We start from the raw sequence: 27,283 nt of genomic DNA on the forward strand, positions 1-27,283 counted from the left end.
CCACAAAAGGATTAACTACTATAAAAGAATGGGGAAAACTGACAACAGAGACTTGCACCTCTTAACCATTAATCCGTCCGCTCTAGCATGCACGTAAAGCAGCATGGAAAATGTACATTCTACAAGCAATATTGCCAGGAGTCAAATCAGCAATAGCATATTGTCACGTAGCAGTTGGTACAGGTAGCGCCGCGTCCAGACGGCAGAGGAACGCCAACACCGAGATGATGCCAGCGCACACCGAGACGGCCAGGATGGAACGTCGAGCTTCGTCTTCTTCAGCAGCGAACCGTGTGGCGCACGAGCTGCGTGCCGAACAGCCGCCGAGTGGCTATTGTTGTAGACGCGGCATTACCCTCCCTCTCGGAAAGAGCATCGGCCCGATGCTTTAACAAGAAAATAGAGAGAAAGAAATAAAAAAAAACACAGTAACACACAGCACTTAGTCACTGAATGTCTCGCGAAAAAATAGGGCTTCATCCGCACTACATGAACAATCTCTGGTCTCTGCTGACGGCGAGTAGTCTGGGAAGCCCCATCCGGGAGAACTTCATAGGTTACGTCACTTAGCTGACGGAGAACTCGGTAGGGGCCGAAATACTGCTTGAGCAGTTTTTCGGAAAGACCACGGCGTCGAATGGGGGTCCATACCCACACTTTGTCGTCCGGGGCGAACGTCATCAGTCTGTGGCGGCGGTTGTAACGTCGGGCGTCACGGTCTTGTTGGTTCATGATGCGCACTCTTGCAAGTTGTCGAGCTTCTTCTGCGCGAAGCGTGAACTCCTGGGCGCCAACGTCGGGGTCGCGGCCATCAAGGGGCAGCATTGCTTCCAACATTGTCGACACTTCGCGGCCGTACAACAGACAGAAGGGCGTCTTCCGCGTTGTTTCCTGTTGAGCCGTGTTGTACGCGAAAGTAATATATGGCAGGATATCGTCCCAAGATCGATGCTCAACGTCAACATACATGGACAGCATGTCGACGAGAGTTTTGTTGAGGCGCTCGGTCAGGCCATTCGTCTGGGGATGGTAGGCGGTTGTTTTCCTGTGAGTAGTGCCACTCAGCCGCATGAGGGATTCCAAGAGTTTGGCAGTGAAAGCGGTGCCTCTATCTGTGATAATTAGTTCTGGAGCGCCATGGCGGAGGACGATGCATTCCACGAAAAATTTCGCAGCCTCGGCTGCTGTGCCGCGCTGGAGGGCCTTGGTTTCAGCGTAGCGCGTAAGGTAATCGGTGGCAACGATAATCCACCGGTTTCCCGAAGATGATGTTGGAAAAGGGCCGAGAAGGTCCATGCCAACTTGCTCAAACGGGAGTCTGGGCACTTGAACGGGATGCAAAAGTCCAGCTGGCTTGACAGGGGGTGTTTTTCTTCGTTGACAATTACGGCACGTGCGCACATAGTGTCGTACAGTCGCTGCAAGCTTAGGCCAGTAATAGCTCTTTTTGATCCGAGCCAGAGTGCGGGCGTAGCCGAGGTGACCTGCGGTGGGCTCGTCGTGACACGCCTGCAAGATTTCTTCACGGAGATTCGCTGGAACGACGAGGAGGTAGTCGCTTCCGGTTGGAGAAAAGTTGGCTTTGTACAGCACGTTGTTGCGCAGACAAAAGGAGGACTGGGTTCTTGCGAAGGGCTGGGGAACCTCCTCGGTACGTGCTTCCAGGAAGTCGATGAGAGGTTTCAACGCCGGGTCTTCACGTTGCTGACTGGAAATAGTCGCTGTGTCTACGGCTGCGATGAGAGGAAAGTCCGGTTCGTCGTCGTCGAGCGCAGCTTCGACTGGATATCTGGACAAGCAGTCGGCACCGTTGTGCTGGCGCCCTGATTTATACACGATGGACATGTCAAACTCCTGAAGGCGTAAGCTCCAACGCGCAAGGCGGCCAGAGGGATCCCGTAAGTTCGTCAACCAGCAGAGACAGTGGTGGTCGGTTACAACTTGAAAATGCCGGCCGTACAGGTAAGGTCGAAATTTTGTCACAGCCCATACCACGGCAAGGCATTCTTTTTCGGTCGTGGAATAATTAAATTCAGCACGAGACAGAGTGCGGCTGGCGTATGCTATTACACGCTCAGCGCCGTCCTGCCACTGGACGAGTACAGCACCGAGACCCACGTTGCTGGCATCTGTGTGGACGAGAGTCTCCGCACGAGAATCGAAATGACCAAGGACAGGCGTGGATTGCAAGCGTCGCCGTAATTCATCAAATGCCTGCTGCTGCTGTTCTGTCCACGCGAATGGGACGTCCTCTCTTGTAAGATGCGTCAACGGTGCAGCAAGTCGGGAAAAGTTGGCAATGAACCGCCGGTAATACGCGCAAAGGCCCAAAAAACGCCGGACCGTTTTCTTGTCCGAAGGAGTGGGAAAGTTGGCGACGGCAGCTGTTTTAGCAGGATCCGGCCGGACTCCACGATGGCTGACGACATGGCCCAGGAAAAGGAGCTCCTCATAACCAAAGTGGCATTTCTCGGGCTTCAACGTCAGGCCGGCAGATCTTATAGCCTGTAGCACGGTCAAGAGGCGCTGGAGGTGTTCTTCGAACGTTGGCGAAAATACAACAACGTCGTCCAGGTATACCAAGCATGTCTGCCATTTCAGGCCCGACAAAACAGCGTCCATCATTCTCTGAAATGTTGCCGGAGCTGAACACAAACCGAAAGGAAGGACCTTGAACTCATAAAGGCCATCCGGCGTCACGAACGCTGTCTTCTCGCGATCCCGCTCGTCAACTTCGATCTGCCAGTAACCACTTTTTAAGTCCAGCGAAGAAAAGTAGCGCGCGTGCCGCAGCCGGTCAAGAGAGTCGTCAATGCGTGGTAACGGGTAGACGTCTTTCTTGGTAACCTGGTTAAGCTTCCGGTAGTCAACGCAAAATCGCAGACTACCATCCTTCTTCTTAACCAAAACCACAGGCGAAGCCCACGGGCTCCTCGACGGCTGAATAACACCATCCTGCAGCATCTCTTTGACTTGTTCAGCTATGGCTTCACGCTCCCTCAGTGAGACACGGTATGGGTTTTGTCGAATTGGTCGGGTACTGTAGTCCGTAATGATGCGGTGCTTAGCGAGAGGCGTCTGACTGCCGACGTAGACGAGAAACAGTCTTGGAACTGATGCAGTAGGCCGACTAGGCTCTCCCTATCGGCTGGGGGTAAGTCTGGGTTCACGTCGAGGATCAGCTGAGGTGTGCAAGAATTGCACGTTTCGCTCTGGAGGGCAAGGCAGTCGTTAATTTCAGCGATTCCCTCGAAGTATGCGACCGCAGTGCCCTTGGCGATGTGTTGCCGTTCGGTCCCGAAATTCGTTAGAAGGACATCTGCCAGGCCGTTCCGTAGCGTGACGATACCCCTCGCGATGCAGACCCCATGAGAGAGCACAAGCGCAGTGTTCTGTTCTGCTACGCCGTCAGCACTGCACCGGTCGTCACAAATGACAGTAACGAGGGCACAGGATCGCGGAGGCACGGTCACATCGGCGTCGATTATGCGCAGGGCCACTCTGCGTGGTTCGGTGTCGGCTGAAATCGTTCCAGGGGTCGAAAATGTTACCAGACGATCAGGAAGGTTTATGATGGCACCATGCTCACGCAAGAAGTCCATTCCGAGGATCAGGTCTTTGCAGCAGTGCGGCAGAACAACAAAAGTGCAAACAAAAGCAGAATTGGCAATGGTGACTCGAGCAGTGCATCTTCCGACAGGCGTCATGAGGTGACCGCCAGCAGTACGAATTTGAGGTCCATCCCATGCTGTCTTTACCTTGCTGAGGCGATCCGCGAGGTGCTTGCTTATTATCGAAAAGTCCGCGCCTGTATCAACTAAAGCAGTCACTGGGTGCCCGTCAACGTGAATGCGGAGGTCGGCGCTAACTGCATCGGTGTCAGGGAAACTCGGGTTCACAGAATCGGGCTGCGGCGGCATCGGGATCTCGGCATCGCGCTCCGGCGGCGTTCGGGGGTCTTCGTTATATCCGCTGTCAGCAACCTTCCCCCCTGAGGTCGCCGCTTTCAGTTTCCCCGGCGCGGGCTTGGAGACCGGCCCCGCCGTCCATCTGGGAAAGCCTGGCGGCTGGGCGACGTGATGCGTGCGGGAGACGGAGATCGGGGTCGGCAGGTAGAGGTGGTGTCATGGGCAGCAAGGTACTCCTCTATTTCGTGGGGTCGCTCACCGAAACGGGGACAGGGAGCGTCACGTGGGAAACCCCGGAGGCCGATTTCACGGTAGGGGCAACGGCGATACAGGTGGCCGGCTTCCCCGCAATGGTAACAGAGCGGCTGCTGATCAGAAGTGCGCCAAACAGCCGCCTTCCGGGCCGGTGGACGCATGGCAGGTCCTCGCTGAGGCCGCTGGTAGAATGACGGTGACGGAGCGGTTGGCGGCGGCGGGTGGTACGGCAAGCGTTGCACAGGTGGCAACTCGGAACGGAGAGCCGCGGCGTAGCTCATGGGGCGTGGCTCCGGCATGACTGGAGGAGGCGGTGAAAATGCTTGGCGAATCTCGCCGCGCACAACCTCGGTAAGAGCCGCAGCCGTCGGATCAGAAGAGGCAAGGGTCAGGTTCTGCAGCTCTTCACGGACCACCGCGCGTATGAGCTCACGCAGCGACGCATTGTCGCTGGACACGCTCAAAGAAGCCGCACTGGCGCTTGGCTCACCGCACAAGGAGTCATTTCGGCGGCAGCGCTGATGCAAGGCCCGCTCAATGGCGGTCGCCTCTTTGATGAAGTCGGCTACCGTCTGCGGGGGATTGCGGACCAAACCAGCGAAGAGTTGGTCCTTCACACCTTGCATCAGGTGGCGGAGCTTCGTGGATTCCGCCATATCTGGGTCAGCGCGCCGACAAAGACGGGTCACGTACTCGGCGAACATGGCAACGCTCTCATTAGGCTTTTGGACGCGGGCGTCCAGGAGGCGCCGCGCACGATCCCGGCGGTCCGTGCTAGCAAAGGTGTCCCGGACCTGCTGGCGAAAGGTATCCCAGCTTTGGAGATCGGCCTCCCTGTTCTCGAACCAAATCTTGGCTCCGTCTTCGAGGGCGAAATACACGTTCCGCAGCTTCTGCGCAGGGCTCCATTGGTTGAAATCGGCAACCCGCTCAAACTGGTCAAGCCAGTCTTCAACGTCTTCGAAGGTGACGCCATGGAAGCTGGCTGGCACGCGGGGTTGCTGGAGCGTCAAGTGTGAAGCGCTAGCCTGCGCCATGGTGGTATGCTCACCAGGTCGATGAGTGCGTGCCTCTTTTGGGAGAAGACCAAACTCTGGGACCAGTCCCAGGAGGCGGCGGCTGCTGCGGTGAACGGGCGTGCAGACAAGGGGTAGCTGGTCGGGACTCGATGAGCGGCTGTCTGAAGAGGTGTTGGACATGGGACGTCGAGCCCGCAACCTCCACCAGTGTCACGTAGCAGTTGGTACAGGTAGCGCCGCGTCCAGACGGCAGAGGAACGCCAACACCGAGATGATGCCAGCGCACACCGAGACGGCCAGGATGGAACGTCGAGCTTCGTCTTCTTCAGCAGCGAACCGTGTGGCGCACGAGCTGCGTGCCGAACAGCCGCCGAGTGGCTATTGTTGTAGACGCGGCAATATTCACTAAGGGTGTGCGAATAGTGGTTTTCTGGTTCGAAGTGAATTTGAAGCAAACAGTAGATTTCTTAGAATATTTTGGATACTTCTACTGCGCAAAAAAAAAAGTAGAATGGCACAATAAGCATTTTCAAAATCATGTACGTTTCTAACGCATAAGGCCATTACACGAAAAGGAAAAAAAAAAGTGTACTGAAGCTTTGCAAACTCACTGAAGTAATATTTCTTCCAAAAATTGCGAATCGGAAATTGGGGGGGGGAGTTGATCTACTTGCGGTGCTAACATATATACTACTATTAATGGGGTGTAAGATCTGTCTGTGGGACCTTCAACTGCTGCTCTTAACTGCGAGTGCGTCACTGCGCAGCTGTTGACTTTAAGTGGTGACTGGACACCTGCAAGTTGTACACCACATGCCCAGTGCACTGGCCAGATCATTTGGTCTCAGTAACCGTGTGCGCGTCCAGCATTCCGGCTTCTTGGAAGCACAGCTATCATGTGCGCAGCAACACTACGTCATCTAAAATTATGCAACAAACTGTGGGAAGAACAAAGAGCCACCTGACCTCATGAACTCAGGTGCCAGGTCTTTGGAGAAGATCCAGTTTGCCACTGCAGAACACTCGACGATTTGCGTCTTCAAGTACTTGTCCACAAGCCCAATCATCATCTGGCAGCACAAAAAAGTGGCACTCAAAAGCAGCACTTCTTTTCTTGAAAAAGCTTTAAAAACCATAAAAGTCACACCAACTCATTATGTTGATCCAACCAAAGCCACAAGTCAGCAGATGCTTTCATTGTTCTTTTTTACTTTATCACCCTTCGCTACAAGTATTTGCTTGTTTCAAAACTGTGGGCTACATAGGCTTCCACCCTTGAACTACCAACCAGCATCTACAAAAGAGATCAACCACGCTTAACTATCACGGCTAACCTAGTTGGTGAATACACATAGCATACGGAAAAGACGTCTGTCACAATATACTTAAAAGGGATGCCAGTGAACCAAAGTGCAAAATTTCATCAGCCCACAGCACTGCACAATTGTGTTCAAATTATAGAGGAGCTCCCCAGTACAGTCGGGGACAAAAGTCTCCGGACCACGTGTTCCTCAAACGAAGCTTATAGCTCTACTATCAGACAGCGGCTGGAGACCGCACTTGTAGAGATGAAAGAGGAAAAAATTAACTTTTACCTCCACAAGTGTGGTCTCCAGCCGCCGACTAATAGCAGAGTTATCGGCTTCGTTAGAGGAACACGTGGTCCGGAGACTTTTGTCCCCGACTGTACATCTGGTCTGGATGAAACGTGCATGCATAAAGTGTGCAGGGATAGCACAGAGAGCAAAACACAACTAATAGCAAAAGTGCAGAGCAGTTTGACCCTTAATTGGCCTTAATTTCTTGGTCTTCTGATTCACATTAGCAAAGAACGGGCATGGCGCCCAGTAGAATTACACTGCAATATGTCTTACCACAAAAATGTCATTAACACCTCTATCGAGGTCTACCACATGCTTGTCATTAACATGAGGTACACTGAAGCCAACAGTGCAACCCATACTGTGACATCATATTCTTTCTGGACACATAAGCAAACACGCTGCTAATACAGGTTCATCAGCTGCTTCAGTTATTCATAAATGCCTAAGTTAGAAGCCATCAGGTCCCAGCAAGTAAGTTATTCTCAGCAAAGAATGCTCTTAAAGGGATACTGAGGCGGTTTTCGAATCAGCTAACCTTCTAGGGTTTTGAAGTAGTATCATTGCTGATCACGTCTGTGAAATTATTTTTTCGATTTTGGCTAAAACAGTGGCGCAATCACCAATTAAAAACGCGATGTTCAAATTTCCCGCGCCCCGCGCGAGCGCAGGAGAGGGGAACAGCGGAGAGGGAAACCTCGTCCATGTCGGCCAGCGTGACGTCATGTTGAGGAGCCGGGGATGCTTCGGCGCACCCGAGCGCGCTTTCAGCGCGCGTTGTTTCTCGTGCTGCGTGCGTTGCGACGTACAAAACGTGTCAGCCGATCTTGAGAATCAGATTCAACAGGTACTACTCTGCGTTCGTGTCCACGAACAACTACAGCCGTTACTGTGTCGTCTTCCAGTGTTTTCCGCAATACCACAAGCTCGCAGCACAACCGCTCGCTGCTGTGACGAAGAATTCAAGCCGACTAAAGCAAGCTTACTCTGCTCGAAACACTGTCGTAAGAGCGGCTACAGGCAGAGCTTGTCCTAGTGTGATCTCTGGAGATTTCTGTCGAAAAGGCACGGCTGAACCATGACACAGTTCCATCGATTTCCTCGCTTATAAGAGGCGTGTCACCATTCCGAAGAAGCGCCTCTTTTAAAAGTAGAAACATGCTCACTTAGCCCCTGAAGAAACCTTATAGAGGCTTAAGCATGTGTCGCTCTCCTCAGCTTAGGTGCGGCCAGACCACCTGAGACGTGCTCAGCAAGGCTCGGTTAGTGATTTTATACTCGGTTCGACGTGTCCAAGCAAGCAAGCAAGCAAGCAAGCAAGCAAGCAAGCAGAGCAAAGCACAATAAAGCAAAGCAAGCAAGCATCAAAGCTCTTCATATGCGGCATCTCGTTTAATCCTAGCTAAGCAATTAATATGAAATATGAAAGCGTTCCACGTTGATTTCGGATGCAAATTTATGAGAGAAATGAATGCCAACCAAGTTTTTGCAAAAAAACACCGCAACCTTACTCGGTTTCTTCATCAAGTTGTGGCAGCGGGCGAGTTGCAGCTAGCTTGGCTTTTAAACATACATATAGTTGGCAACTACTTCACTGAACCTAAACTGCAAATCTAGGAAGGGCAAACGTTTCCGAGGCAGCGATTAATATTTTCTGGCATCTAGGGTGGTATTCTCCCGGTGTCGCCTTTTGCGACATGTCGCAGTCGCACTTCGCTGATTGGCTCGAGCCGCGGTGACGGCGGCGTGACAACACGGATCCGCCTTCCTGCTACGTCGTCGTGACGTCGCCCCAATTTACTACGCTTAGTCGAACAACGGAATGCGCTGAAGCGATTCGCGCGGGCGACGGGCTACCGTTAGCGTACGAACGCAATCGGCAGTTGCGGCTTTTGCGCCCTTGGCGTGAAAACATGGCGACGTCCTTTCAAGCGAGAGCCGCCCGCTTCAGCCAATTCAGCAGTCCTTGCGATTCCGGTCGGCATGTTTACCGGCAACTACTGGTGTTGTTACTTTTCGCTATGACTTACCTTGCTTCGACGATAAAGTTTAAGCTGCAATTCAGCCTAGTTTTTTAGATACGCTCTCGATTCTGGAGCGCGCAAGCCTAATGGCACCTCCAGCTATACTGCTACCGTCTGCAACTGCCCGAAACGCAGCCTGAACCTAGCACAACCGTCCGGAACGAAAGAAAAATAGATTTGGAGCTTTTTCGCGGTGTTTTATAGACTTAAATGAAGTAAAGCGAGTTTATATTAAATTTGCAAATCTTTTTTTGAACATTAGACGTCATGTGATGGCAAATATTCTTGCTATAAAAGATACGAAACTACTGCTGCTAGCGAATCAGCAGTGGTAAATTGTCGCTTCTCGGAGTGAATGAATGCACCGCAGACGAAAGTGCCGGCGGCTTTTTCCGTTTCTTCGAGCATCTGTAAGCACTTTTTTAGGCCCCGCCCATATGCGACATGTCGCAAAAGGCGACACCGGCAGAATACCACCCCTGCTGAACGCGCCAGGAGTGAAGCGTATTTGTGCGCGTATTTGGCTTGGTTTCTAGCGCACCATGATTGCGTCACAATCTTGTGGTCACATGCCTCGCAGTGCTTGGCCACTGCGCTTCGCTAATTTTGACACCAACTTTGTGCTCCTTCATCGTTCACTTGAAATACTTTCTTGCCCCAACCTGCAACGCCGGGCACTGAGAACAGGATTTACACAGTGCTTTGGGCCTTTTCTTTAGGATGACGCTCTTCCGGGCGAGCCAGGAGGCGTCCGGTGGTGGTAATTGACTTGAGTATTGTTCGCACCCCTTCCTTTCCGAGAATACGAGCCGATGTTGTGCTGGCACCTTTTACGCATGGTCTGTATCGCGTCTTTGACGCTGGCGTATGCTTGTGCTAGGCATAGAATTTTTTGCTTGTGTCTTTTTTGGTTTCAGGCGATACGTGGAATGAGCAAACTGTAGTATCCTTTACTTCGGTGGTCAGTAAAAAAAAAAAAAGTCGCCGTATTCGCTTTTACAACGACATGGAAAGCTGCGATCTGCCCTCAACGCAGCGCCGGATCCGCATCGGCAGCTTCTCCAGTCCTCAAAGTGACGTCACGACCTCTCTTGACCAATCACGGGCGGCGGCGCGCCGCGCGGCGTGCCCCGCGGCACAGGCAGCATGTTTCGGCTAAAAAAGGCAATTCGCGCTTGTTTTTGCCTTATTTGGATGCAATATTCCAGTATACAGCATGAAAAACTATAGGATGCCGCTGCCAGCCCGATTTTCAGAAAAAGTGCTTCAGTCTCCCTTTAATGCACACGTCAGAGCAAAGCAAAAGGTTCAGCTGCAAAGAGCAAAAAAGGTGAGCACCGACCTGCTGATGGTTGTGCCAGAGGTCATAAGTACTGCGCAGGACACATATCTGGGCCTCCTCTGTTGAAGCTAGCGTCTTGAATGCATAGTGAAATCTACGCAACAGAAAAAGAAGTTTTGACTTGAGAACAAAAAGTTCCACATCAGTACACAATAATACCCCTGTCACACGGGCAAGTTTAGTGACACTTTAACGAAGTGCACTTCTCCAGAACGAGTGACACTTTCGGGGCGTGCTGCTATACGGAAAAATAAAGTGTCATTCGGAATTGATGGTGGTGACGATGGCTTTTCAAGTAAGGCACAAAAAATATTACTTTTCGCGCTTCAAAGCTTTAATGTACAGTTAATGTACAGTAGATTGCAAACTGCAAGCATTTTTTTATGATTATCAAGGAGCTTTGTGCAATATTGTGACTGTTGCACCGTCACACCGAAACGGTTGCAGATGGTTGCTACGGTCGCCATGCTAGCCGCCATAGCCATACCGTTGCGGCTGCCTAAAAAATTATTTCAGCTGAAAACAAGAATGTCGGAATATGTGCAGTATATATATTTAATGGCAACGCAAATAAGTTTACATGAACAAGAGGGCAAAAAAAATTAGCTGCATTCAATAAAATGCCATTTTTATTGCCGACGTTGTATATTCTAATTTCGAAACGCTGCTACCGAGGCTATACACTTCGCCCCTCGGGAAAAGTGAAGTGAGTTCCCCAAACTCACTTCTTGCCGAGTGCGTTCAGCAGCGAGTGTCATTAAAGTTCATCGTGTGACACGATGCGAATGACACTACAGGCAAGTGTCACTCGTTGAAAATGACACTAAACTTGCTCATCTGACAGGGGTATAAGGAATAATGTAACACACAGCCTCACCCCTGCTAGGGTGGGTGATGCAGGCGAGGCTGAAGTGACCAAGCCAAAAACTTGACATTTCTCCCCTGACAATACCACACAGTGCAAAGAAGGCCGAACTTTTTTCAAGTACTACCGCTGTTGCATGTCCCATCTTGACACACTCTTGTCGAAAGAACACACGTTGGTAGCAACACAAAACTAAAACCAGAAAATCTGAACACAGACTTGTCCGTTTTATATTTCACCAAGCTGCAGTGAACTGAAATTCACTACAAATATAGAGGGCTGGTCAGATATGACATCAAGTTCACAAAATCTACATGCAAGAACAAACGGCTCAACTCAGAAACCAGTTGTTCGGTATGCTACATAGCATGTATGAGAAGAGTTGCTTATCCATTTTCTCCAAATCGTCAGCAAAATATATGCGTAGAGAAACGAAGAATTTTAAAATTCGCCTCCACACAAATGGTGAAAGCAAGAATCGAAAAAAGAACAGCAATACTTACTTGGCAATGCCTGCGAAGGAATGAGAGAAAGATTTGCTTGCTATGAACAGCAAAGTCTCCACAAAAACTTGGATCTTGAGGGGGTTGTGCGCAGGCTCCACTGCAACCACAATATGGAAACAACAGCCCCATTTGAACCCTGGTGCGACAGCAAGCACTCAAACAGCGCCAGGAAACATGTCACTACACCACAGACGTATTTATCACAAACAGGCACTGTTCTGTGTCCCTTTGGCACAGGAAGTTTCAATGATTATTAAACCTGACAGGTATCAAACACACGAAGCTCACCTACAGCCTCACTATACATTCAAATTCAATGGCCACTAAAAGTTTGCAAGACACCAGATGGAATTAGAGATGCAGCAAGAACAATGTGGAGTCTTGGCTGCATCGCTCTGTATGGAAGACTGAAACAGCAGAATGTCATTACAACACGAAGTTGTACGAACGAAAGCTCTGTTAAGCATGGTCTCCACTGTCTCAAATCAAAGGTCAAGGTCAGGTACCCAATGGTCATAGTCATATGATCACGTGGTCATAATACCATAGCTTAGGCCATACCACCACGCAGTTAAGTTCGGATTGACCACTGAAGGTCATTCTCTCATCTACATTGAAACTGGAAGTTGTACCCCGAGGAGCAGAGCTTTCACTTTAAAAGGAATAAGGCAAACACTCACATAGGCATTTGGTCCAGAGACGGTTGTCAACAGTCAGAGAAACACTACTCTTCAAAGCAAAAGCTGCCTGATTCCCAAAAGTCTGTCACATATTATTATGCTTATAGGCGGCCGTCACACTAGGTCTTATCCAGCTTTTTTCTTTCAAAATGCAGTTTACCTTATACCAGGTGTCCCAACTTAGTTTAGAAAAAAGATTAAAAATATATTGAGGCAAGACTGTTGCAGGCAAGTTCAACAATGTTGCTGACCATTGTATGTAATCACTCAGTATTTCTGTATTTTGTTCAACTAAATAATGAAATAATGTAAAAAAAGTAATTGAAAGCGCCTGAAATATGTAAAAAATCCCATTTGGCCATGTAAGCGCACTCTCAAATGCGGAATCCACGAACGTAGCCAGGTTCGATAGTGCCATGAATGTGACGAGGCAGAAACAATCAAGGGAGCGCTGCCACCAAAACTGAAAGTAACACTTGTGACCTCGCCACGCTCAGTGCAGAAATAACACCGGGTGCGCTAGTTAACCGCAGCTATACACAGGCTGAAACCCTACGCTGTGCTACATTTAGCGGACAGCGTTTTGCGTCTGGTACCTCGCATATGTCGTCTCTGCATTCCAACACAGTGCTGTGCTCCTGAAAGTGGCAATTTTACTCCACAATGACAAACGAAACACCCAACCAATGACTAGGAATGCTGCTTCGCTTTGGTATGCATATAACTACCAGCAACTGGCGCACCCACTGTTCTCTACACAGAACGTGGTCCGGTCATAGGTGCTCCGAAATGCAAAAACTATAAAGTTAAATTTTTTCAGCTTATTTAAAATAATTATTCAATTGAACAACAACATACAAGAATACTCTGAATAACCCCATATAATGGTCTACAGCATGGTTGAAGTTGCCTCCACCTACTGTGCCTCGGTATATTTTTAATCTTTGGCTAAAGTTAGTTGGGACACCTAGTATAAAAGTGAGACTAAACTATAATAACAGCCAGAGCATGACAAGTGCCACGGCAACACCAGCGAACAAAGGCACCGACAGATTGGTTATATGCAAAAAGTTTAATTTCTTGTCTTTCTTTACAGCTGTCCGGCAGGTGTTTATCCTTTTTTTTAACACAGCTTGCAACATGCAAAACTTCTGCAACATGCAACATTAAAACTTCGGTTGGGCCTAGTTGGTACATGTTACTGTTAAGGTGAAGGTTGCGCAGGTGAAGGAAGGTTAAGGTGAAGGAAGCGCCTGTGTGTGTCTCTATGTCTCTTCACTGTGGATCGTCCTGTATTTGTGCAACCTTCACCTTAAAGGGGCCCAGAAACACAATCTTAGTTGACTGTTTTGCCCGTTGATCGCATACAGTGAGTTATAATGGTGCTATTAGCGTCGGTAATACCGCGTATATTCTGTATTTTAATATTTTAATGTCCTCCCAAAAACAAATTCATGGCTCTGATGGCGGGTCTTAGCAGCGGATATGACATCACCTGGCGCGAGCTTGATGATTGGACAAACAGTAAATATACTGCAAATTGTGTGAATAAATAGACACATATTCTGTCACCTGTCTGCGTTTTATATTAGATCAACAAAAACAACTTGTTTGTCTTAGATAAAAGCCCTGCAAAGCAAGCAAAATAAAAATACGCCACCAGGGGCTCTGGCATGGAAACGACGCTGCCAGTCTCAGCAAGAACGAGTTACAGAGAGCAGGCAACCTTGGAGTGGAAACTTCCGCGACGCGCTCTGGCAGGCTGTTTTGATTGGTTGCGCAAGGTGCCGTCATTGGGAGAGCGAAATAGGAGTGGGAAGTCCCACCAAAATCGAGTTGAGGGCAGCGTTTTGTTTGCTTGTATTTTGAAATTTCTTCATTGAGTAACTCCCGTTCCTGTGCATCGATTCCTGTAATTCTTTTTTAGTCAGCATCTGTGTGACATAAAGAATCCACCTGAAGTATAGCCGGTATCCCCCCCAAGCAGTGTTTCGCAGCCCCTTTAATAGTAACATGCAACATGTGTGGAAACAAAATTTTTACAAGCAACCTGCACGAATGCAGGCTTTTTCCGATGTTCAATGGACTTACTGACATCGTCCTCCTGAAGAGGGTTGGGTAACTCAGCAAGCACTTCGAGGGCTTCCTCTGGGGTGCACTTGTTACGAATGCAGCTGCTGAGGCGAGCTGCCACCGCCGCTCCTGGTAGGCTGTCTGTGTAGCCATAAGAAGTGTAAGAATCAATTTTGTTTCGTTACCACCCTCTGCCAGTTCTGGCAGTGGCATGACATACCGGATATTGAGGCAATCCAATTGTAACTTTCTATACAACACAATGCACCTTCTCCATTCATGCAAGACCACCCCCCCCACTTCCCCCCTTCAAGTAAAGTTGTAACAAATCTTTTTCATCCCAACTTCTTGCTTTTGTAGTCTGCTAACCCGGACGCTATGGGCTGCCACAAATGCTTCCACAAACAAAGTGGTCAGTGGAAACATCCTTTACATATAGCACTTGCCACTGGTGTGCCACTCTCACTGTATGAATGCAGCCGATCCCTCAAACATATCCCGTTGATGTTGCTGCCTTCCATCAGCTCTAAATGCAGCGCCCTTTTACTGGTAACACTGCCAACAACACAGTTTGCAATGCTAAACATACAGCGGGCAGCATCTTGCCAGATCTGCAAAGCAGGCAGCCACCTTTCTGAAAGTGAGTGCGAGATGAACCGGTTTTCAAGCATGTGCTGCAAGATAGCACACGTAGGTGAAGCATTGCACTGTTTATTATTAGTTAATTTCAGGTTCATTTCCTAATTAACCAATTTTATGCTACTTTTATTGGCTCTCTAAAAAAAAAAGGAACAGTACCTCCTCTAATAGCACGGTGCAACAATGCAACAGCTTTCTACTTGCATTCACGACACAGCCATGGCACAATGGGCATGCCACGGGCTATCTGGTTTGATTTCAGCTACAGCCAAGTAAGCTGCGCTTTAAAACACTAAGTGCTGCCTCCCTAGCAATGTGTGGTCTGCCCCTCGTTCTTCTACGGCACTAAGCATTTTCTGTTTGGAAATTTGGAAAAAGCAGGTGCTGATCCTTAGTCAATCTCTTCCAAGGGCTTTTTTCATTGAAGCTTCTGGCAGCTTACAGCTTTCATATAAACTGATTTTCATCTGGAGGTGCAACTAGTCAACGTGACAATAGATAAAAATCGGCACAAAATAAAATATTAGAGCAAGCAGGTTGGCAGTTTATTAAGTAGAAACAGCTATCCCCATCTTTAGCAGCTATAAAAAAATCAGCATGGCGACAACTAGTAAGCCAAATATATAATGATACCTGGCATGAGGTTGATGTTTACATGCACTAATGTGCTCACACCAGTCAAGAGGCGGAGTTGTGTTGCAGCATTCTGAGATTGATAATCACCTGCTCCTTCCTTGTCGTAGCGGTAGTCGGGAACTGGCTTTGCAGGCAGGAAGGGGGCAAACGAAGGGGGCACAAGTTCCACCACACGCTGGTGATAGGACAACCTGATGTCGGATGAAAAATATTTTCAGGAATTTTAGACACACAATAAAGCAGTGCCCGTCAACACTAGTTCCACTAGGATTTGCCAGCTTGTAGGCAAGCCAAAAAAATCAAAATCTGTTTTCAAGACCAACTACAGAACAATGAATGTAGGAGAGGCCTGCAACAGTCACACTCCTATCTCGATCCTTCACGATTATGTGCAGTTAAAATTAACATCACAAATGATGAACAACACAAATTATGCACAAAAAAAAAAAACAGCCCCTTCGCTCCTTGGCTTCGCTGACTGTTGGCTTCCGTCATGTACAGTAATCCCTCGTTATAACGAAATCGCTTTACTCGAAATATCGCTTTATTCGAAATTTCTTCCGGTCCCGACCCAAACGCATGCATTTTAAGCCGCATTACTCGAAGCGCACGAAGAGCTTGACCCGCTTAGAGCGAAGTGGCGAGCGGAGGCATCGCCGCCGTGGCGGCGACCCTTTGCGCAAGCAGTGCCAAATATATGTCAACAACGGGCCGCCCGCGGCCGGTCTCGACGCGCTCGCTCGCGTCGAAGACCAGCCGTGGCCTGCCAGCCTTGATGCCGGCCGCCGGCGTTTGAAAACGCGATAGTATTGTTTGTTCAGTTCATAGCAAGCTTTGGGGGTAGAGGTGATAACTGCGATACAAGCAAATTTCATCCAATAGCCGCTTTGGTGCTGCTGCTACTTGGTACGGTTTGCCTGCCGTCTGCTAGCTCCGTTGCTGAAGGCGTCGCAGAAATCTAACGTACCTTTTATTATGGGACTGGTTGACAGTAAAGGGATGCCAAGTATAGCGCCTTTATTTGAGTGCTGGCCAGTCCCGAAGCGCTAACAGCTGCAGCATCGATGCGAAACCGGCTAGGCTTAGCGGCGACCAGGGCAGTCAGGGAGCAGCGCGCAGTCACCCGGCGTTCCTGCAGGCGGCGTCGTTGCCGAAAGCTCCACTCTTGCACAGGCATGCTGTCGTTGCTCGAATCTAGGAGGCAGACTTTATGGTAGCGTGGCTGCTTTGTATTTTTCTTGTGCGAACGTGAAGTAAGCCGAAACTGCCGGCCTGTCGGTCAGCCTGGATCCCGTCTGGATCACAAAAATGAGCTAAAGCTTGTTCTTGATATAGATAATAAACTCTGGTATAAGAAATTTGAAAACTGTATCACCTTTGAGGTTCGCTGACCATTACTGAGTCGGTGGTAGAAGTAAAAAATGTGCTACGAGAAAATTTTGTAGCGAAAGCTACATTGGCCATGAACTTGCGATTTCGCTGTGGCAGTGCTCCGAGGAGGCACAGAGACCGACCTTGAGCCGTTGCCTAGCAACCGCCGCAGCTGGCGGATGCCGCGCGGCGTCATCCGCCAGCTTCCTCGCAGTTGTGGCGCAATTAAATCTCAACTGTTCCAGTTTTTTTCCGAGCGGTCGCTTATATCGAATTATCGCTTATAACGAATTTTTCCGCCGTCCCGCTGACTTCGTTATAACGAGGGATTACTGTATGTCATAAAGAGCCCCTCTTTTTCCTTCCCTTGTCAGTTAAAATTAGGAGGAGCATTTTAAATATCCCTGATACTGACAAGACAAAACTGTCAGTTCAAATAAAGCAGGTCTTAATTAATAAAAGTCTATTGCAAGAACCTTTCACTTCGCCACCCTCATCAATACTCAACGAAGAAAAGTCAAAGCTGGTGCACATTTCTACCTATGCTTGCATCAAGAAATGAGCATACAATACTGTACATTAGAGCTACCCCTTTGTTTGAAGCTGATGTCATCTTATCTGTATACCACTTCAAATTCAGCAGGTGCTAAGAGGTTCCAAACTCCTTGCCTGAGGCAACGATGCAGTGCCTGTCTCAAGAACACAGCTTTGGGGTGAAGAAGATCCAGAGAGACGGCATCAGCCCAGTCGTCCCATGTCCACCGAAACTGGAAGTTGCTCAGATGATAGGCAAACCAGCTGCAGAACCTGCAGGAGGCAACGAGAATGAACAAATCCTTGTTTGCCCGCCTAAAAAAAGCAACTTACAGAAGCCAAACTCTATCACGTACTAACTGACTGGTGTACACACCATGCTGTACTGTGTGCATGCACATGTGCACTTCCAGCTGAGTTGATCTCAGAGCTACTCCTGCCTTGTGCACAATAGAATCCAGAAGAGGCTGATCCTTGATGTGCTCCTGACGAGCCCATCATGACAATAGGCGATGTGGGCAGGGCACTGTTATTTTTCTTTCTTTTTCTAACCCTCTCCAACGTATGTTCCCCTGATGTGCACAGTTCTTCTCTCCTGAGCATCACCTGCTTTGCTAAAAAGCTATGAGGTTTCCTCAGGCATTTTTAGTACATTAGATTCCCATATCAGGGCCAACACTGTTAAAAGTTGACTGCCAGCTCAGCGTGCCCAGTTAAAAATGCAAAGGACGGTAGCAAACAGCACAAACATTCCTAAAAGGAGCCCACATTACCCCAGGAAAGAAAAAGAACATATAAATTTGGGCTACACATGAGGCACAGTAGAATGCAAAGCATGCTCACCAAGCCACTTCGCCTGTTACTTTTCAACATGTTCAAGTGTCAGCAAACATTTGGTAGCAAACTCCGCAATGTCCAAACTATTTCTTCATTTGCCCAGCATCAGCCGCGAACCGTAAACATCAACAACCCTTCATAGCAGGCACTGCCCTCATTCCATATTTGCTTGCGTTCTGAACACTATGTGCTATGGAACAAAGGCTTGTTCACGGTGAAAGAGAGGCCTCTTGCAACATGCCTGGGAAGTAAGGGAAGCATCAAAAACTGGCTCACCTGTCTAAGCAGTCAGTATTCATTGTGTCCAACTGCTCATAAAGAAGCTCGACAGCCTGTGCAAGCTGAATGCCAATAGCGTTAAGTGCAAATAAAATCTCACAATGGACAAGACACAGAGCACACACACTGCACACAAAACCATCGTCCTTCTCGGAAATGAACGAAACAGCTTGAGAAAGAGGAGGTTGTTAAAGGTGGGCGACTAGCCATGCAATGCAAAGCCAATGACTGCTCCAAATACAGTGGAACCTCGATTATACGACGTTCAGGGGACCGCGCGAAACCGTCGTATAATCCGGGTGTCGTATAATCGAAAATCAAAGAATGCGGCCAGTGGCGCTCGGCCTTGCGCCGAAAACTGTTGACCGGCTTCAAGCCCGTGGCAAGTACGCCAATCAGATTAAAAAAGACAAAACCCAGCATTTGTTTGAAACAGATTTGCAAAAAAATCTTTATTACCGTTTAAAAAAAATCGGTAATTTTTTTTTTGCACCTTTGCCCAACCTCGGCGCATCAACTTTTTTCAAGGGCTGCCACGTTGGGCAGTAGGTCGCCAACATCGTCGCGCGCGCAAGCAAAGCGCCGGATGTTGTCGGCGCTCTGCAACACGTCCGCGTAACTAGGAATGGGAGCGCAAACCTCTGCATCGTTGTCCACTTCGGAAGTTTTATCGTGGGGCACAAGCATCCATTACTTCCATTACAAAAAGCGCCGTGGACGCCGCTGTCCTCGCTTGGGCGAGCGCGGCCTCGCCCGCTTATCTGTTTTTTCATCAGCGTCGGCTCCTGCAGACGCATCTGTTGCTGGGACCCGCGTCTTATCTTTTCTCTTTATCTTTCCTCTGATCTTTTAACTCTCCTCGGCAGCGGTGGTGGCTTGGCTCACGCCAGTAGGCGGGCCCGTGCGCTTTCCTTTTCATCCTTCTCTCAGTCACAACGACAACACGCAGGCCGCGCCTCCTTGGGACTCCGACTGCACAGGCTCGACGAAAAAGAGAGCAAGTACACTTGGCGGCCTCGGCAACGCTCTCTTCCGCGCAAAAACGGGGGTGCTTAGATTCGCATGCAAAGTTTTTTTTTTTTTCAGAAATTTTTTTCCGAAAATAGGGGGGGTGCTTAGAATCGCGAAAATATGGTACATCCCGGCCTGCGTTTGCTGACGACCTTTTTTGACGGACGGTACGAGCCAGCCGTCGTACAAGCGGGGTCCTTCTAAAATTTGCGTCGTATAACCGAGGTTTTTAATGCATTGTCTCTATGGGGGTTTTGCCGGGACCGCACAAATTCGTCGTAAAATGCGGGTCGTCGCATGACCGGGGGACGTATAATCGAGGTTCCACTGTAAGCACAACAACTTTAGCCACAAATTATTATGTGGCAGATGAAGCAGATGCCCACACTAAGAGGTGGTATAAAAAAGTTTTGGGACAAGTTTTGTAACATGCTAACAGAGGGAAGCACAGGGCTGCATACACAGCCACAGAAAGCACCCACCTTCATAAGCCAGTGTGTCAAAAGAGATGTCCAATCTATATCGGGAACTGTGCAACTGTTGCTATCCTGACCACGTGTATTATCACGTCTACAATTTCATTATGAAGAGCATGTTAGAACAAAGAGTGAACATGAAATTCTGTATGAGAGTGGGCAAATCTCCCACATAGACGTCTGGCATGATTCGGCAAGTTTACGGCAACACTACAATGGGTCATGCAAGGTATTTTGAGTGGGACGCGTGGTTCAAGTACGGCAGAACATCGCTGGAAGACGACAAGAGGTCAGGAAGACCTTCATGTTCAATCCTTGGAAAAGTCGAAACCATTCAGCAACTTGTGCATAAGGATTGCCGGACAAAAATCCACAACACTGCTGCCATCTACGAGGTGTCATACCGAACAGTCCTGGCAATCCTCACACGTAATTTGAACATGCACCGTGTTGCTGCCAAGTTTGTCCCCCGACTTCCGACCCAGGACTTCAAAAAGAAGACTTCGAGGGCACATTCCAACAGTGGCAGAAACACTGGGAGCATTGTACTGCTGTGCGAGGGGGTAAATGCAGATAAATAAAGCCCTTCCTTGTAAACAGAGCTAGTCTCGAAACTTTCTGACACCACCTCGTACAAGAAGTGGTTTGGTTTGGTTTATGGGGTTTAACGTCCCAAAGCGACTATGAGAGACGCCGTAGTGGAGGGCTCCGGAAATTTCGACCACCTGGGGTTCTTTAACGTGCACTGACATCGCACAGTACACGGGCCTCTGGAATTTCTCCTCCAAAGAAATTCAACCGCCGCGGCAGAGATCGAACCCGCGTCCTTCGGGTCAGCAGCCGAGCACCATAACCACTGAGCCACCATGGCGGCACTGACGCATATTATATCCAAAAGTTATTATAAGTTAGTTATACCAGCGAACCCTTTCATTAATGATGCAACGAGGGACCTAACTGTAATTGGAATGAGGTATTAGTTAAGCAGTCAACTAATCAACGCGTCTTGCCGCTTTCACCCTTCGCGGTGGCGGTGGCGGGATCGAACCCGCGTCTTTCGGATCAGCAGCCGAGCACCATAACCACTGAGCCACCATGGCGGCACTGACGCATATTATATCCAAAAGTTATTATAAGTTAGTTATACCAGCGAACCCTTTCATTAATGATGCAACGAGGGACCTAACTGCAATCGGAATGAGGTATTAGTTAAGCAGTCAACTAATCAACGCGTCTTGCCGCTTTCACCCTTCGCGGTGGCGGTGGCGGGATCGAACCCGCGTCTTTCGGGTCAGCAGCCGAGCACCATAACCACTGAGCCACCGTGGCGGCTCGTACAAGAAGTGAAGGCTGGATGAAACCCAAGCTAATAACTTGCACTTCACTCAGTCCAATTCCTACCAACTCACCAGCACGTAGATCCATTCAAGCAAGCTAATCTTTCCTGAAGCATCTCATGATGCTGTACAGGCATCCACTTTGAAATGATATTTGTTTACAGTCACCCTCTCAGTGGATGTCACACCGGCAAGAGCTGCAGGCACTTCCTGCTTTCTTTCAAAAGGATACCACTTGGGGCATTGTGCTCGGTTGTAGCTTGCACAACTCCAGCAGAAGCGAGCCGTAGCAAATCTCCAAGTGCCTGGAGGTGGGAAGCCGTAGTAGCTCACCGAAGATCACCTGTGACGTGGCGACAAAAGAGAGGACATTCTCTGATTCACTTACAAAGAACTCCAAGCAAAAGATGAGTTTTTATAAGGCGGGTCATTCCGTGCCAAGTGATTCAGCGTTTCCTCAACCATGATGGATTTCACTGGAATAAATGTCGCAGGTTTCCCCACACTTAAAGGGATACTGAACCAAACTTTTGGAGCTGCTCTTTTACATGTAAACAAGAGCTTGACTGCTAAAATTGATAAATGCGACAAGCATTTTAGCGAAAAAGGCGGATAACACATTTTTTTTCGCGATTTATTGCCGTATCGTTGCACCTGGCGGCCGCCTGTGGAAGCTACGACTTGACGTCATTACACCCGCGCGCCCACTATACCCGCAGGAGCGCGATTGCCATCGCTACTCGCGGTTGTCGTCTGCTCACGGCGCACACAGATATGTCAAGTTGTTAATCGATGCTGTCAACATACCATAACCGTATGCACGCTTACGTCCGCTAAATGCAGCTATTTTCCCAGACTTTACGCCATTTCTAACATTCTTACTTTCAAAACAGAGGCATGACGATATTTAGACTGGTGGTGCCATCTGGTGGTTACGTGGGGAACCATTGTTGTCAACAAACCGACGCCCCTCTTAGCCATAAGGGGGCAGAATCGTCACTCTAAATCGAAAATAAAGCAAATTTATTACTCCTACATTTTCTTATGGGCGACAGGAGACGAAGCGAAAGACCGGTGGCCTATTTATAGCCACTGAATGCGTTGAAGAAAGCAGTAACAACGACGAAACCAGTTCGAAGCGAGGCTTCATGCATCGATGGACGCCGCCATATTTGTCGCCGCGGGAGGGTGCCATGACGTCACGCTCCTCACCTCGCGCCGACGGGAGGGCTTGGTACGCGCTCATGAAACATCGAAAATAAAACCATCCGCTGAAAAATATGCGCAGTGACGACTGGATTTCGGCGTAATCCCATTCCGAGAATGTATTTTCAGCGTTTTCGTTCAATTTTAAGATTTTGCTTCAGTATCCCTTTAAAGATTGCACTTACCGGCTTAATATTTTTAAAAAATATTTTCGCATCTTGATGGCACTTTTATTTTTCGATTTAACTGGTAGAGGGTGCACTGAACAACATTTTTCATATAAGTTTTTTTGGATAGCTAAATACTTTTATTGGTTATTACAGAAGGCCAGAGGATTGTAGAGGCTGTCGGAAAACATTTTATGTCAGATTCGGTGATAACACAGAATATACCTCACATAAAAGCATTAAAAAAATTGGAACTTTGAAATTTTTTGCTCAAAAAGCTCCAAGGTGCAGAGGCAAAATTTTTTACATAGGCTATGGTGCATGAAAGAAAGAAAACAAAGAACATGTTAAAAATATTTCTGGTTAAAAATAATCAACACGGTACCAAGGAAAAACTTCCAAACCATGTAAGGTATCAAAAATGTCGCTTGGTATTCGAAGCAAAAATACATTAAAAAAAAATGCCTTCGCAAACCTTAGGCTTTTCCCAAGAATAAGAAAAGTTCTGAAATGGCATCAATTTTTGACTGTGAGAAATCCTTTATTGTTAAATTTTGCAACACTGCCGCACACAGAGCACGCCACAAGTAGTCTGCACCCCGGAGACCACAGACTAAAGTGAACTAGAATTAGAGGTAATGGAAAAAGTGGAAGCTGCGGGGAACCAGTAAGATTTTTCCTAACGAAATCTGTGGTGTGTGTGGTCACAAATAAATCTCGTCAGCTGCAAAAAAGTCTCTGAGAATGCAGTTCCTGAGCTTCTACATGCGGATTTTGCTTGTTTTGGATGATGCGAATACTGTATAAACTCATGTAAAGGCCACACATTTTTTAATTCAGGCGTGAATTTTGAAGGTGTGGCCCCTACACAAATAAAAAGAAACAACTTATAACCATACTTTTCTTACTTACCTAGTCCAAAACAGGGGGCGCAGCACATACACAGAGGTGGCTCTTACATGAGATTATACAGTATTTGTTGGGACCCTGTGAGATTCATATCATTGAAATTTCACTGTATATAAACCTAGTCGTGACTGATTCACTGAGTGCACCATGAATATCTGAGAATTGTCATAGAGGGTGCTCTGCAGCTTTAGCAAAGCGTCTCATAATAACAGCTACACTTGCCAATATTCTTGTTCTTTCTACCTACACACCAATAACCACTCCCACATGTGGCGCATTCTCAAAGCTGTCCGCTATGCTGTCACCAGTTTTGTTTCTTGTGGCAACCACATGGTGGTGCCACAGGGGAACACAAAAGGGCAGCACTCAAAATACGAACGCATGTCTAAAACCAAGGAGTGACCTGTGCTACCAAATGCTGAGAAGAGTCATTACTGTGCAGTGCTAAGCCACACGCCTCTATATGACACCGCACAGCCTAGCAAGCACTCTTCAACTTTCAGCCATAAGATTGTACCGATGTTCCTCCCATCAAAGCAGCCAGACTCGAGAGCTTCTCTGCCAAGGTTCACTCACCTCAACGATCATGTACTCCAGGGGCACCTTAAGCTTGCCTTGGAAGCTCAGCAGCTGTGCGGCGCTAACAAAAGGGGTGGGAGAGAGAGTCATGAATGGCAAAACTTGATGCAAACCGCTTGTGGTAGGATAGGACAGAAAAAAACAAAGGCCAAAGAGAAGCCAAGAAATAAAATAGGTTCAAATAAAGGTACAAATGGGCAGGTTTTCCAGATGCCGCAAACCTACTGCGCCGAGCCCGAGCTCGAACCCGGATGCGGCGGTTGCGTTCCAATGGACGTGAAACGCTAAAGGCGCCCGTGTACTGTTCAATTTCAGTGCATGTTAAAGATACCGGGGTGGTCGAAATTATTCCCAAGCCCTTCACTAAGGCAAATCTCTCTTCTTTCACTCCCATCTTCATCACCACCCTTACAGTGGGCCCCAAGATGTGAGACAATTACTGTGCCATTTTCTTTCCTCAATAACCAATTTCCTGGATTATGCGTGCATGTTTAATTTCTAGCGGCGGCAGCAATACACTTTTATGGTGGCAAAGCTCAATAGCATTTCAGTGCGCACTTGAAAAGCCCCCTTTCCCAAGTCGCAGCAGCATTAGATTTCATAGCCGATGAACTGATGACTTGATGTGCTTGTGCTGGAAGAGCTGCTCTGCTATGTGATAGAAGTGCGGAACAATGGCTACACGTCGACAGCGGACATGTTGCACGACTTCTTGTGGGATGAGCGTGCACCCATAGAGTTTCTTACTATTACCTAGAGGGAAAGCTGGCGGCGCTGCACTTCAGCCATCATGGACACCCAAAGCATCATGGGGCGGTGAGCTACTTGTTGCGGCACAGTCGTAATTTTTCGGAAACATGGAGTGGCACTACTAAGACGTTTCATTCCGAAAACTCTGTTCGTGTGTGCGCAGACGACTTTCCCGCGAACGCAGTGTGCAAAACCCATAGTAGTGAAAACGCGATGACACACGATGCCAATAAAAGGTTTCACTTTTCCAAAATGCTATTAAAAAACCTCTTATAGTATTTAAGCAACAACATCTTTTTTGAAAACATATTTACTTTTAAAAGTGCGCCTGTTAATTAAGAAATATTAGTTTTTATAGTGTTCATTGCTAGGCCAATAGGAGAGCGAGTCGTCTCTTATTTTGGGCAAACTTTGCACTTAAATGCTTTTCTGCTCGTTTGTTGCAATCATTAGACAAGATATTGAATGTTAGGACGTTTGTAGTTATCAAACAGCTTTATTTTTCTATTATTTTTTGGCCAAAAGTTGCAGTTCCGCAACAAGTAGCTCACCGCCCCATGATGCTTTGAGCGCCCATGGTGGCTGAAGTGGTCTCGAGGGGTCGCCATGCAAACTCCCATAGACGAGCTGCCAGCTTTCCCTCTAGGTAATAGTAGGAAACTCTATGCGTGCACCAGAGCACAGCAAAACCTCGGAGTCAGAAGACCGCGAATGACGAGTGGACGTAGAATAAATGCCATTTTTTTCCTGATCGCTGTGTTTTTACATAAGAATTTTGTTTTTCACACATCGCGTGCATAAGCTGCACCCCGAAATTGGCCCTCGAATACGTAAAAAAAAAGTGCGACCCTTACACGCGTTTATACGGTATTAGCAAGACTCTGCTAGCAAGTGAAAACTTGTACTACCACACACATGTCCTACAGTAGGCAATACATTGCCTAAGAACAGTTCCTGAAGCAGTGCAACCTCAGCAGTGCTGAAACGTTACCCATTCAGACTATGGCTCCTCCTCGAAGTGTGTCTGCATGTTATGTGTTGTGCATCACAGCGCATTCATAAGCTTGAAGACCAAGGTGTTGTAAATTGTAAACTGTTGGGTTTAACAAGACGAAGCGATACACAAGCTATTACATATGCCATAATGGAGGGCTCCGGCTTAATTTAGAGCACCTGGGGATCTTTGATATGCGTTTACATTGCACGCACAGCAGTTGGGCACCTTTTGTGTTTCACGTCCATCAAAACGCGTCAGCTGCAGCCGAGATTGAACTCTGGACCTCCAGCTCGGTAGCTCAGTGCCCTAATCATTGTAAGTGTTGCAGGCCATATTGGTCTTACAATAGAGTACACTGTGAACATTTAAGGTATCTAGAATGTGTAACAAAATCACTATGAAAGTAAGCATTTTTGCCCCTTGAAATCAGATGTCAGCATCTTTGGCTTTGGAATCTCTAAATTGATACTCAAAACTGAGTGCAAGAAAACCTGGCCCATTTTATGAGGCAACACTTTACCTTATATTCACTTCTCTTATATCTCTGGTGTAAATTGTCAGCAATTGTGAATAATTTTGAAAATTTACATCTATTTCTGAAGGAGTTGCAAGGACTTAGGCACCTGATGTTAGACAGCAACGTCTTCCTTATAAAACCACTTTCAGCAGCAGAAAATTTTCTAAACACCTGTGTGAACTTATTACAGCAAACAAAAACGAACATGCAAGAGCCTAGTATAAATCAGTTCAGCTTATCAGAACAACCCCGAAATTGCGCTTGTGCTAGAGCACGTGGATGCTATTAATATTAATCAGTAATAGATGCTATTAATTTACCAGTAACAAGAAGTAGCTTTTGGTGCAGGTACTCTCAGCACAATAACTGTCATTTAGAAAGCAGGAAACAAAAAGACGGTCGGCTTACCAAACTTTGCGGTCAGCATAGTTGCGGTCAAGAATTTGGCGCAGCTGTTCTTCAGCCAAGAAGCGCTCAATGGAGTGGGAACCAGGTAATACAGGGCCCTGAAAAACCACAATAAGTGAGCAGAGTTACCTTTGTTTGATATAGTATATATAAAAAAAGTAACAACATTCTGCTGTGCTTTCCTTGGTTTCAAAATTTTGTTGGCTCCCAAGTATACATGTCCTAATAACATCTGACTACTTTATTGATACTGCAAGCTTTCACAGTCTAATTCAGTTGTAGGCCACAAGAAAACAAGTGAAGCAATGGTCATATGAAACAAGAAAATATAACACAACTCATCATAAAGCAAACACA

General features: G+C 47.8%; 1 protein-coding gene across 2 annotated transcripts in view; it reads right to left on the reverse strand.

Moving 5' to 3' along the window:
- LOC149342743 (nuclear cap-binding protein subunit 1-like) overlaps positions 1–27,283 on the reverse strand; it is a 48,376-nt gene that overhangs the window by 4,917 nt on the left and 16,176 nt on the right. For both annotated transcript variants that reach the window (XM_089545216.1, XM_089545217.1), the window contains 10 exons: positions 26,927–27,024; positions 24,252–24,315; positions 21,626–21,736; positions 18,567–18,631; positions 17,594–17,726; positions 15,636–15,744; positions 14,292–14,414; positions 11,518–11,617; positions 10,150–10,243; positions 6,149–6,252 (listed from right to left, as the gene is read on the reverse strand). In XM_089545216.1, coding sequence (XP_089401342.1) covers positions 6,149–6,252; positions 10,150–10,243; positions 11,518–11,617; positions 14,292–14,414; positions 15,636–15,744; positions 17,594–17,726; positions 18,567–18,631; positions 21,626–21,736; positions 24,252–24,315; positions 26,927–27,024 — 1,001 coding nt within the window. The remainder of the gene's footprint in view (positions 1–6,148; positions 6,253–10,149; positions 10,244–11,517; positions 11,618–14,291; positions 14,415–15,635; positions 15,745–17,593; positions 17,727–18,566; positions 18,632–21,625; positions 21,737–24,251; positions 24,316–26,926; positions 27,025–27,283) is intronic.

Source organism: Amblyomma mixtum, chromosome 5, assembly GCF_055824585.1.
Source record: "Amblyomma mixtum isolate Tamu chromosome 5, ASM5582458v1, whole genome shotgun sequence".
NCBI classification, from domain to species: Eukaryota; Metazoa; Arthropoda; class Arachnida; order Ixodida; family Ixodidae; genus Amblyomma; species Amblyomma mixtum.